A 13,158-nucleotide genomic window follows, 5' to 3' on the forward strand; every position below is an offset into this window, starting at 1 on the left:
ACGCTTCCCAGGACCTCCCAGGACCCCAGGGAGGAGGATGTCTAGAGTCCCTGGAGCGAAGGGCACCCATGCCCGTGGGGCGCCTGTCTCTAGACTCCCCTGCACGCCGGCCCAGAACTTGCGCTGTCACTAATTTACCCAGAACAAAACAAGACAAGACAAAATATCCCTGCTTGGACCTACTCCTGGCAAATGAGAGAGGGCTCTGTGGGGGCCGAGAGCCGGCCCGAGGCCGCCGCGGCAGGGGCTCCGATGCCCGGGCCTCCACGATCCCACAGGGGTCGTGCCCACAGAGAGCACTTTGGGGCTGACAGCGGCGGAAGGTCGTGGCCCCGGGGCAGCTGGGACTGGAGCTGCTTGCCGAGTGCTGGGACGCGTGTCCTGGGCAGGAAGCCAGCGTGTCACCATGCTCCAGATAAACTTTAATGAGACGTGGGCCGTGACCCGCCCTCCAGACAAGAACAGGCCTCTCCTCGCCGTCCCTTCCAGCCCGGCCGCCCCCCCGCAGGCCTCAGCAGCACCGGCTCCTGGGGGGCGGTGGCCCCCTCCAAGGCTGTCTTGCAATAGGCAGAAAATGGGGACGATCTGGCAGGTGCTGTGACCCCGCACAGTTGAGGAACCGCTGGGACAGCCAGGCGCGGATCTCGGGCGGCAGGCGCCTGCCCTGCGCCCCTAGATCATGCCAGCCAGCCACGGGGGCAGGAAGAGACCCGCGGTGCCCAGCAGGCAGACGATGATGAACACCCACAGGAAGATGCGGTCGATGACCATGGCCACGTACTTCCAGTCCTCCTTCACCTGCAAACACAGACGCGTGTGGTCACTCCCAGCCCGCCGCCCGCAGGCTCCGCCCAGACCTGCTAGAACCTGGGACCTGTCCTGACAGATCCCCGCTTCCCCACCTCGACGCCCAGGTAAGCACTCCGGGTGACCGCCCGCACTGAGCTGAGCAGGAGGGGCTCAGAGACGCGTCCTGCTGGCCAGGGCCCGAGCTGCCCCGGGGTCAACATCCCCTAGCGGGGCCAGCGGCGCAGCCGCCACGGGGCCTGTGGTTTGGGGCAGTGGCCCACCTGACGTCCCCTGCCTGGCCAGGAGCCCAAGGGCCAGGAAGACGGAGACAGGGACAGCCTCTGGGACACCAGCATCCGGGCTGCTTCATGGTGAAAGTTTGGTGAGCTTTCACCTCACCAAAGCTGGGAGGCACACCATGGAGAACATCAAGTGCACCCCCATTTTGCAGATGAAGAAAATGAGGCCCAGAGAGGGGATGCCCACATGCCTTGGCCTCTCAGGGCCAGCGCCAGGAGCATCCTGGTGGGCCCCATGGTGGACCACGTCCAGAGAGTGACAGCCAAGGCCCAGTTGGCCTCTACTCCCACCCACCCAGTTCCAGGGGGCAGGGCTCACAGGCCACCTGGCCTCCGGGGTCAGCGGGGTCTCCTGGCTCTGTTCCTGAAGTCCCTGGGCAAGCAAAAGGCAGACCAGAGCACTGTGGGCAGGCTCTGAGTAGGGCACGGCAGCAGAAGCGGAGGGCTCCTCGGAGGCGGTAAGGGGGGGCCTGGCTTGAGGTGAGGCCCTGAACGCGGAGGCCAGAGGGCATGTCACCTGCAGCCATTCACCTGAAGGAAGGTGGCAGTGCTGTGAGGGTACACGTGGGACCCTGAGGCACAGGGGGCAGCTCAGGGCAGAGGCTTAGGCAGACGCAAGCAGTGGCGGGGCCGGGCGGGTGGGCCAGCGCCCGGGGAACCGGAGAGGACGCAGCCCCAGGCCCAGGCCGGCCGGGCGCTGATGGGCAGCCTGGGCGGGGGGCTCAGCCCTGCCGCTCTGCGGGGTAGAGGGCACAGGCGGCTCTTCTGCCATTTTCTGATCTGATTTCTCAAGTGACCAGAGCATCCTGATGGCTATAGACCAAAGCGAAGCTGCAGAGCAAACGAGGTCACTTATAAATAAAAGTCCATCCAGGACCCTCCGTTCCAGGGAGGCTGAGAGGCGCCCGCTTCCCCCGCTCTGTCTTTGGACTCCCCCCCCTCCACACACCCCCATCCTGCACATGAAAGGCCCTCTCGGACAAAGCCGCCCAGGGCATCGGAGGCCCGACCTCATCAAGGCAGCCTGGCTCCCTGGGGCCTGGCGACGCTCTGAAACCAGAACCAGGTCGTGGCGGCCAGACCCGCGATGCAGATGAATGGCGGGCCAGGCCCCCTCTGGACAGGCGCCGCCCAGCCGCTGGGCTGCCTGAGGGTTCTGGTCACACTTCTAACGGTGCCCATCGCTCCTCAGCAGTGCTCAGACCCCCACATTGAGTCGGGGCGCTGTCTGTTCTTTCAAGAGCTGGCAGCAAAATGGGGTCCAGGGCAGAACCTTCTGGAAACCTCCAGAATGGCTTCACAGCCTCTTGAGGTTCAGCAGGGCGCCTGTGAAACGGGGTGAGCTGTGCAGACCCAGCACCCCTGCTCCTCTGCTGGGCTCACTGAGCCACAGGCACGTGGTCCTGGGGCCACACGCGTCCCATAAACGATCTGGGGCCGTGACCCAAGGGGCAGCAGCGGCACCAGCGGGCAGGACACAGTTGACAAGGGCAAGATCAACTCGCCAGGGCAGAGGTCGGGCCCCAGGCTGACCGGCAAATAGCGGCCCAGCAGACTGACCGGGGCAGGCGGCCCCTCTCACCTCTGCCCGCGCTCTGACCTTGCAATGTCCCCACCTCCCTCCCGGCTACATGGGGTCCTGAGTGCCAGCCAAGTCTGAGCTGGGATGGGTGGACGGGCGTCAGTACAAGATGAAAGGAATGCTCCCCAGCGGTGGGGGTCAGGCAGAGATGGCCCGTCCCTGGGCCCACTGCCCCCCAGCTGGGTCCTGGGCACCTCTGGTGACCTCTCCTGCGTGAACCAGGTAAAACAGGCCGTCCTATCTCAGCCCTAGAGGCTGACACTCAGCAAAGGGACTGGGGACACTGTCAGGGCACCCTCCGATCCCTGCTGGTGACTGGGAGCGGGGGGGTGCACCGGCCCAGGGCCTCCTCCACAGCTGGGGTCCCGGGTTCCCCAGGTCCTCGTAGCCAGGCCAGCGTTAGTGCCCCTTCACCTACAACTCCCAGCTTGACCTGCGGGGTGCTGGCCAAAGAGGCAGGGCTGTGCCCTAGACCCAGTCCTACGCTCTCCCTACCCCTCCTCCTCCGCCCCGGGGCCCAGCCCCCCCAGCTCCTCAGAAGCCCACTCCTGACTTGGACAAGGCCTCCCTGCCGCCCGCAGGCTCCCTGTGTCCTGAAGGCCAATGAGGAAGCCCCTGTGGTCCACTCTCCGCGAGACGCTCTGGGCCACCAGCCCCAGCACCACCCCAGGGACCTCCCGCCAGTGTCAGATGCTCAGGGAAGAGAGCGCAGGACAGGGTGGGGGCTTGGGCTGCATGCACCCCAGAGCTCAGGAGCCTGGGTCTGGCCCTGCCTCCTCTGGAGACGAAAGGGAAGCAGAGAGCCTCTGCCCAGCCAGACCCAGTCACGGGCAGACACTTACCGAGAAGTCTGTGTCTTCCGCCTTCAGATGGTCTGCGATGTACTGGATGCCCTCTACGGCCCGCGTCAGCTCCGGGGACAGGGGCAGGTGTCGGGGGGCAGCTTTGGTGCCTCGGGCTTTGAGCACGGCGTTTGGGGACGTCTCCTTCTGGCAGCTGCACTTGCACGGAGAGGGCTGGTCTGGGGGCAGGAGCTCGGCCGAGCTGGCCTTCAGAAAGGCGGGGGTGCCGGCTGCGGGGACCCCAGCCCGGGAGGCGGCATCGTCTTGGGGGACGCAGTACTGGATGCTCCGAGACCGGCACCGGACGCCGTCCTCCGTGGCTTCCGTGGGCCCGGACATGTGCTGGACGCTCAGGGACCGGGCCTTGGCGAGCCCTGGGGCCCGGGTGCTGGTGAGTTGGTGGCCGGGATCCGGCGAGGGGCAGGGGCTCCCGTTCTCAGCCTCCGAGGGCTGCAGAGCAGGGACCTGGTCCGAGGGTGACTTGCAGGCTGACTTGGGCTCGTCCAGCTCGTCCAGGGGGCTGCAGAAGGACGGGGACGGCGAGGGGCCCTGGCTCCAGGCTGCACTCGTGACGTTGGGCTCCCCCTCGGGCTCGGGCCAGAAGCCCGGGGCGCCGGCCATCTTGTGCATGGACTCAATGAGCCGCAGGCAGTTGCCCTTGACCACGGACGGCCGTTTCATGAAGAGCAGGCGGGGCACGATGTCCAGGAAGACCCGGCGGACCCAGGCGGGCATGGTGTGCGTGCGAGGGGAGCGGTGGTGCACGTTGAGCACAAAGACGGTGATGACGATGGACAGCGTGACGAAGATCATGGTGAAGAGCAGGTACTCGCCGATGAGCGGGATGACCAGGGAGGTGGAGGGGATGATCTCGGTGATGAGCAGCAGGAAGACGGTGAGCGAGAGCAGCACGGAGATGCAGAGCGTGATCTTCTCGCTGCACTCGGACGGCAGGTAGAAGACCAGCACCGTGAGGCAGGAGATGAGCAGGCAGGGGATGATGAGGTTGATGGTGTAGAAGAGGGGCAGGCGGCGGATGACGAGGGCGTAGGTGATGTCCGAGTACACCTCGGCACAGCACTCGTACTTCCTTGTGTTGTAGGCGCCCACGGCGTCCACGATGGCCCACTCCCCGCTCTCCCACAAGTCCAGCTGGTCCACGCGGCTCTGCATGCTCACCAGGTCGATCTTGGCCTTGTCGTACGTCCAGGACCCGAACTTCATGGTGCAGTTCTGCTGGTCGAAGGGGAAGAAGGTGACGTCGATGCTGCACGAGCTCTTGTAGATGGCAGGGGGCGTCCACTGCACCCGCCCATCGTGGAAGAGGTGGGCCTTGGTCAGGTGGGTGACCGCAAAGTCCCCGTCCGCGCTGTGAGGGAAGAGAGGGGCGTGAGGCCACCAGCACGGGGCCCACGCGCCTTCCCGTCCGGCTGCATTCCCTCGTCTCAAGGGGGCAAAGCAAGGTGGTGGTTTTCCAGGGCCGGGGCCGGTGGCCCTGGGCACATGGCCAGCCACCCGCCCCAGCTTATCACCCTGCCCCGGGGGGCACAGCCTGACGGTGGTGATCACTTGGGCGAGAGGCAGGGATGGGGCCCTGCACCTGCCAGCACCAAGGGGGGGCTGGCGGCTGGTCCGTTTCTGTTCTGGAGCCAGAGACCAGTCTGTGGCAGGACCCACGGGCAGCCTACAGGGGGGTCAGGCCCCTGCAAGTGCCCGAGGTCAGGGGGCTCCCATCCATCGTGTGAGGGCAAGGGGGCAGCGCCCCTCCCCATGCCCCAGGGCAGAGGGCAGAGAACAAGGCTCCTCAGAGGGTCTGGGCCCCCACCCGCATCCCATGCATATTTGTATCCAGGTGGGTTCAAGGCAAAGCAGCCTCTCCTGGGACCCATCTCTGCCCACCTGGCCGTCCACACCATATGCACAGGAGAGCACGGACGTGAAAGTGGCTGCCGGGCACCACATGGCAGAACTCGGCGAGGCCCCCGGGGACTGAGCCTAGTCCCTTGCAGGCCACCCTGGGATTTGGGCGAAGGCCAGTCTGGTCACTGTCTCCTGCCTCAGACCAGGTGCGCTGGCACCGCTGAGCACTTTGCTCCTCTCTCTCCATTACCCCCATGACTCACAGGTGGGAAGGACCCCCTTCCCCGCACAGGTGAGGACCCCAGGCCACGTGAGTGGAGATGACGGGGCCCGGCTCCGGCCCCCGCCCTCCCGCCTCGCCCTGGGCCCGGGGGGCGTTGGCTCCTGTGCACAGGCCGAGTGGGGGGCGGAACAGGGTTGGGTGTGGGGGGGACTGCCTGTGGCCCCAGCTCCCAGATGGCAGCATCTGCCTCTGTCTCCACGCGTGCCTCCCGCAGCAGCCCCGCGCCCGCAGTCGGCCCCGTGCCCGCAGTCGGCCCCGCGCCCGCAGTCGGCCCCGCTCTCCTGGCCTCAGTCTCCCCCAGGACTGCGCTGTCCACTTGGACTGTGGGTGGTGCCCCCCGCTCGGCTCTGAAGGGCTGGCGGGGAACCTCCCCACGGACCCGCGGAGCCCCAAGGACGTGGCTCGAGGACCACCCTGCCTTCGCCCCATGGAAGAGGGGGTCACCACAGCCTGCTGGCCCAGCAGCTTGGCCAGAGGAGCTGCCCGCTGAGACCCCCGGGCTCTGGAGGCCGCTGCTCAGCCCCGGGTGCTTGTCAGGCGCCCACCAAGGCGCTGCTCAGAACCCAGCTTTCCGTGCCGGCTGATACCCCTGCTTTCCACACCACCCCGGGTGCGCTCAGCCTGGGCCCAGAAGCCCCGGGCCCCAGTGCACACCTGCCTGTCCCCGGCATCCGGCTCAGAGACACCTGATGCTCTCAGTTGGCGCCAGTCCAATTCCACGACCCCCGTGAATCCTCCCGAGCTGACGTCCAGGCCAGCGGCAGGTGGAGACCCACGAATGCACCCCCGTGAAGAGGCCGGGGCTTCCCACGGGGGCCGCTGGACGCAGCCTGGGGCCGGGGCTCCCTCCCTGGCAGAATGACGCAGGACTGTCCTCTCCCAGCAACATCCCTCCAAACCCGAAGCCTTGCCCCTCTGAGGCACAAAGCAAATGAACCAGCACCGCTAAGCAAACATTCTGCACGGGGATTAGAGGCTTCAATCAGCGTGATGAGCCCGGCAGCCCTGATCCTCCAGGCAGGGCAGGGAATGTTCCAGAAGTTCACTGAAAGCAACCCCAGGAACTGGGAATCTGCACCCAGGCCTCTGGGTTGTGATGCCCAGAGACAGGATCAGAGTTTTCTCCTGGGGCACAGCCCGCCAACCCCGTGCCCCCAGCTGCAAGGCCGGCGTCCAGCCCAGACCTGGCTCAGATCCCCGAGACGCCTCCAGGGAGGCCGTCCTTGTCTGGACCCGTGGCCTGGGCCCGAGGGTAGACAAGCTCCCTGGCGTGCAGCAGGCGGGCTGCGTCTTGAGGAAGCAGAGGATCTCAGAAGGCGGCCAGAGGGTCCAATATCTTCCCATCCTGGCTCCGAGGCCCCCGGTGGTGCAGGGGTGAGGCTTGGTGCAGGGGCGAGGCCCGGTGCAGGTTGATGAAGCACCCAGCGGTTTCTGGCTCCACAGCAGGCACCCCGCAGGGCTGTGCCTCCAGGGAGCCGAGGAGCATGGACACTGGGCTGGACGGTCAGAGACCGAGAACGTTCTGGACTCACCGTGTGCAGCTGCGGCCGCAGCAGAGCAGGGGAGATGTCCCAGCCTGTCCGGGCTCCTGCTCCAGCCCCGGGAACCCCCATCCACGTGGTGCTGTGTTAGAGGCCTTTCGAGATCCTCTCCCCAAAGGGCCCACGTGGAGAAGCCTCCAACCGATGGGGTTCCCCAAAGCCATCAGCGAAGCTGCCCCCCATCTTTCCCCTCGCCCAGTAGCCCAGGGTGGCCACTTGGCCACCCTCGAGTGGACAGCGGCTTGGTCAGCCGCCACCCGTTGCTCCCTAGTGGCGGTGGCTTGGCCAGCATCGGCCACCGGCTCTGGGACCCGTCATCGCCCAGACGGAGCCTCTGTGCCGACCGCAGACTCACAGAGAAGCTGGGGGTCTGCCCGATACCTCCCCGGGGCCTGAAGGAGGAGAGACAAGGAGAGACTCTGAGTGTAGCCCCGTCCTGGGCTGCAGTCCCGGGGGGTCTGCAGATCCCAGAGCTGCTTCTCCGCCGGCATGTCCTGCCCAGGGAGGGTCTGGTGTCACCACAGCGCGAACACTCCCCTGGGGTCCCAGGGTGCGGACACTGATGATGCATATTCTCTGAATCAGTCCCTCAGGCAGCTTCGGTGCTAGGTCCTGGGGTGGGGGTGGGCGTGGGGAGCAGACCGTGGGCCCCGGGAGGGCTGGGGGGGGTGGGCTGCAGGAGCCCGGGGCTCCCGGTTCGGGAGGGCTGGTCATAGCAGAGGAGAGTGCCCGGCGGGAAGAGCCTTCCACTCCCGGAGCGGAGCCCCTCTAATGCATCTGCGAAAACCATCAAGCTCTTCCCGTCGTTATTACTGGAATCAATTAAGTTGGAAAAGAAGCCCAATCGTTTTTAATCAAATAGCAACGTTTTATAGGTCAGGCCCGTTGCCCGGAAGGGGCTTTGTACCAGGGCCCATTGGGGTCTGGCAGTGGGGAGGGCAAGGGTCCGGGGGGAGCTAAGTGCTTCCATTTGCTTTGTTCGTAAGTGCCGTGGGGACTGCTGCCCAGGCCTGAGCCTGAACGAGGCGCCCGGCTGTGACCCAGCAGTGACACGGGGACAGAGGACAGCAGGCTGCCCCGGGCTCAGGATCCTGCAGCAAGGGTCCCGGGAAAGGACGAGCTGGAGGCCCCTCTCTGCCGTGGCCATGCCTGGAAAGCGCTGGCTTCCGGGCACAGAATCGCCACGTCCGTGAGCAGATCCAGGGAGGCGTCCGCTCAGGAGTGTGGCGGTGGCGGTGCTGGGAAGGCTACCCGCGCGGGGGAGCGGGGAGGGGGGACTGGGGGCAGCAAGCTGGGCCGGGGGGTCTGGGAGCTTCCCGCACAGCAGCGAGGTGTGTGTGGACGGGGCCACCTGCCCGGCTGGGGACGGATCCTGACAGTGAGTGCGGCCTGTAGGGGGGTGGCTCCGGGGCCCTGCAGTCACCCTGCGACTGAGAGGGGTGGGGGGCTGGTCCAGGCGGGGACGGAGCCCCTGGGGCCCTCGTCTCCTGCTTTGCTCACCAGTCACCCCCAACCCTGCCCCCTCCTTTGCTCACCCCTCTTCCTCCAGAGGCCTGAGCCCTGGCTCCCAACAGCGGGGCCCTCACAGGCCACCGCCTCTTGCTCACGCCTGCATGGCTTGGTCACTCACGCCTGGACACAGGTGCCCACGGCCCTGCCCGCTGACTTCCCCGGGGCTCACTTGTTGTAGAGGACGATGTCCGGCCGCCAGATGAGCTCAGAGGGGATGCGGATGGAGGTGACGTTCTCGTAGTCGGCGGGGTCCCAGCGGAGCTTGTAGTCATGCCACTCCTGGGGGCAGGGGTGGGTGGGGAGGGAGCCATAGCCATGGACNAAGGGGGAGAGATGGAAAGAGGGGGAAGGAGGAGGGGTGAGTGGTGGGGGGAGGAACTGGGGGGGAGGGGCCCCAACACTCACCTGCTTCACCCACACGTTAGTTGTCATCATCTGGTTTTTTTCATCCTAGGACACGGAGAAAAGGGTCACTGTGACTCCCTGGGGTGACTGGAGTCTCTCTCTCTCTCTCCCCATCACCCTGCCCCTTCCCTCCTTCTGTCTCTACATCCCCCCGACCCCCACACTCTCTGGGCCCTGAGTCTTTTCCTCGCCCACAGGCTTGTGCTGAATACTGGAAACGGACATCCTGAGAAAGAGTGAGTGCCTTGTTCCTGGAGGCAACGAAGCCCAGGATGGTCAGCCCGAGGGAATTTAGAGATGTGGGGATGCTGGAGACCCGCTCCAACTGGTCCGGGGGCCCCTGAGGATGGATGGTGTCGGCGAGAGAGAGTGAGAGCCCCGAGAGTCTCTCTGATCACCAGGCAGGCATCTCCGCCCTGTCGGTTTTGGTGTCTATTTATAGGTCAAACGTTAACACGGCATCAGAAAATGGACTTTTTACAATGGATAGTTCTCTGTGATGAGATGTTTTAGAAAATGTACAGAAACAGGTTTTACAGAAATATTCTCACAGAACTGCCCCAATTAGAGTGACATTGAGTAACTAAGGAAATAACAGGGTGTTCTTAGTGAAAAACAGGATAAGATACACATCGTAATAACGATAAGATTGAGTCATAGGTTAAGTTGTAGATGCTCGTATCCGTCCCATCCCACCGCCAGGGGAAGGGAAGGGGCTTGTGGAACGTAGGCCTTAGGGAAGGGGCTGCTACCCATCACCCGTGAGCAGAGTGTACGTGGTACTTATGTTCTGCCCTGATCTGTTCCTTCTCTCTAAGTCAGGCTCTTTGTCTCCGGGCAACACTTGAGTGTCCAGTGATACTCTTTACGGCACCGGAGAGCCAACCGTACCTTCAAAGAGTTTAGCTCATTTCCAATACGCAGAACAGCCTCTTCAAGTGCATTTACCTTTGTGTCTAGTTTTATGATTTCTTGAACAGCTAGGGCGTGGGAGACATTTCTGGTTAGCTGTTTACATGCTGAGCTGTATGAACCTCTTGGACCGGCGCAACGGAAGAAATAGACTGTACACGTAAAGGTCAGTCTTTTCGGAGTGAGGGTCACTGGCCTGTTCACAGCTCAAGGGAAAGTATGGAGGGAAACAGGACCTGCCGGAGACACGATGTCGGTTCCCATAATTGAGAGAAGAAGTTCCCACAATAAGTTCCTTCACAAGGTGCAGTCATCATACCGGGGCCAGAATACGGGGACAGGTCCCTCCCAATACCAACCAACAAGGCGCCTTGGGGGCCGGGGCTCAAGCAGAAACAGCTGAGTGGGGGTGGATACCGGCGTCATCTGATGGCAAGAGACCGTGCCAACTTGCCTTAACCTCACCAGGAGCTTTCTCGACTCGTGGGCCCAGAAGGCTCCCAACAGGGGGACAAGGACGCTGAGCCCTCCCAGGCCAGTGGGGACAAGGTTTGCCCCACGCAGGTGGCCAGGGCCCGGCGCCCCCCAGCCACGGCCAGACGTGTGCGGTGGCTCCCAGTTGGCCGGAGGACAGCCCCCTCCAGGGCCCCTGCCAACGTGCGTCCACCCTCCCAGCTGCTCAAGACGGGCCTTGGTGACCAGGCGCCTGCCCCTCCGGCTTTAAAGCAAGCCAGGTTCGCACAGGCTACCATGCTCACCAGGCTGGCCCCCAGACACACGTCCCCTTTAGGACCAGAGCCTCAGCACCCTGAGGACAGGTAAGGGGCTGGAACAGGGGAGGTGAGGGCAGAGACCCGGTCGGTTCCCGCTCAAGGTCACAGTGTGGTCACTTGTCCAGGCGAGGAGGCTGGGCCGCACACCCTGAGAAGTCCCACGACCCCCCACCCTTCACGGCCCCCACCCCCCTTCTTCTCCCCTGGTGACTGGGGAGGGACATCTGCCACGTTGCTGGGAAGCAGGACCCCAGTGCATGTTCCGTGCAGGCACACAGGGTTTGTGGGGACAGGGAGCCCCAGGGCCTCACACTGAGCCCTGTGGGCGCTGACACCAGCCTCTGCGAGCCACAGCACACCGGCCCCCTTGGGACACACCCAGGAGGGGCTGGCCTCGGGTGGGCTCTTTGCCTGAGGTGTGGGGAGGACTCCCTCGGGGCGCACGCTGCCCACAGGGCCTGAGGACAGGGGGCCAGACAGAGGCACCGGGTGCTGGGGCAGCGTCTGAGCAAGTCTCTCCACCCAGTGACAGTCCAACCTCCCCCCCGGCACCACCCGGCGCCGGGAAAACACAGGCCAGCGGGGAAGACTGGTCATCAAACCAGAACGGCGTCTGGTGCCCAGACTAGGGTCAGGGTGGGGTCTTGTGCCCGAAGGCTCAGGCCTGGCCCCTGCCCACCTGCCTCCCCAGGGGACAAGCCCCGGCCAGCTAGTTCAGGGAGACGGGATCATGTCCCTGCCGCCCCCAGGCACTGCCCTTGATCCTGCGGCCCCCAGACCACCCAGGGCAGGCCACCCGCTGCCTGAGCAGGTCCCCCCCCCAACATCCAAGTGTGACCTGAGCGGTCCCTGGAATCGGTGTGGGACACAACATCCGATGACCTCAGTGACACGGTGCTGCCTGGCCACAGTCCTGCCCGCCCTCCGGGTGAACAGTCTGCCCTGCTGGGCCCCATCCAACCCACCCCTGACCTCCCCAGGCTCAGAATGAGCTTCAAGGTGGCAGGGCCTGGCCTCCTTCCTCTCGGGGGCTCGACCCCCGCCCCCGCCCCGACACAGCCCTGCAGCAAGTGCATAAGCCCTGCAGGGGCTGGGCAGAGAGGGGCCCAGACGTGTGCCCCTGGCCACTCATCAGCACACGCACGTGTGCAGGCGAGCCCGGGCCAGCTCTGGCGCACACAGCAGACCCAGCAGGGCCTGGGAGCCCCTCTCGTCCTGCCAGGCACGTCCTGCCCCCGGGCGGGGGCTCACGTGCCCCAGGCCTCAGTCTCTCCCGGGCACTGGGGGCCGAGGCCGTGTGGCGCCCGGGGGAACCCAGGTGGATGGCCCGGCTCGGAACTTTGAACAGCGAGCAGCCAAGGGCCGCCCGTGCCCAGCACTGGTCCAAGCCACGTGTGCGGACCGCAGCGGCTTCACCCGCCCTGCGCACCTCAGGCCGCCTTCTGGCCGGGCCTCGGCCGGAGCACTTGTAGGTGCTGTTTGAGGCCTGGCTCCGGGACGCCGGAAGGCTCGTCGGGACGCCTCTGAGGACAGTGTGGACCGACCGGGTCTGGTCTCTACCAACGCGGCCCGCACGCAGCCCTTTCTGTCCCTGCCCCCTGCCCAAAGCCCCTCAGACGCCGCCCGCGAAGCGGGACAGGCTGCCGTTCCACTTCACCGGAGAAAAGGCCAACGGCCACTCGATACGCACGGCACCAGCCTGGGATCGGGGCCTCCAGACCCCGGCGCTGGCGGCCCCTCCCCTCACCAAGCAGACTCAGGGTGGCGATCCTGGCAGGGGGAGGGGCTGGCATTTGGGGGTACCTAAGCGCCCTCCCTGGAACCAGAGCAGGCGGGATCTCCAAACCCCGCAGGCCTCAGGCCTGGGACCTCCCCGTGGAGAGCGGGCCAAGCGCCCGAGGCCCCTCCCGGCCGGGCTGGAGCCTCCCCTCCAAGGCACTCAGGCCCCCAACCCAGTGAAGCCACTCCCCGGTCAGATCTCCCCCACAGGATGGGCCCCCACCCCAGCCCTTCCAGAGCTGTGGCCACTCGGAGGCTGGACCCCCAGCACCCCCAGCAGCCTCCTCGGTCCCCAACCAGGAAGGTAAACGCACCCAAAACTGTCCGAGCCTTGCTGGGACGGGGCGCCGTACTCCAGGCCAGCGGGGAGCGGGGCTCGCCTAGACCAGGGGACACAGTGGGGCCCGAGCACCTCAAGCCACAACCCCACAAAGGCTCCTACACGCTGACCGCTGGCGCCGCACGGCACCTGCCCTGCCCCCCAGAGGCGCGTTCTGCTCCTGGCTTCTGAAGGTCGTGGCCCCGCCGCCGCCGACACTCTGGTGTTGTGGTTTCCTACGTGGGGGCGGCAGGGAGCAGAG

At 65.4% G+C, this 13,158-nt stretch overlaps 1 protein-coding gene across 1 annotated transcript in view; it reads right to left on the reverse strand.

Annotated features, from left to right (window-relative positions):
* Positions 1-404: 404 nt before the first annotated feature.
* Positions 405-13,158, reverse strand: part of CHRNA4 (cholinergic receptor nicotinic alpha 4 subunit) — a 14,652-nt gene continuing 1,898 nt past the window's right edge. Inside the window, exons 3-6 of the mRNA XM_077756795.1 lie at positions 9,114-9,158; positions 8,878-8,987; positions 3,513-4,881; positions 405-798 (exon numbers count right to left, since the gene is read on the reverse strand). Of these exons, the coding sequence (XP_077612921.1) occupies positions 673-798; positions 3,513-4,881; positions 8,878-8,987; positions 9,114-9,158 (1,650 nt within the window). The 3' untranslated portion in view covers positions 405-672. The remainder of the gene's footprint in view (positions 799-3,512; positions 4,882-8,877; positions 8,988-9,113; positions 9,159-13,158) is intronic.

The sequence above is a fragment of the Crocuta crocuta genome, unplaced genomic scaffold, assembly GCF_008692635.1.
Source record: "Crocuta crocuta isolate KB4526 unplaced genomic scaffold, BGI_CrCroc_1.0 scaffold613, whole genome shotgun sequence".
NCBI classification, from domain to species: domain Eukaryota; kingdom Metazoa; phylum Chordata; class Mammalia; order Carnivora; family Hyaenidae; genus Crocuta; species Crocuta crocuta.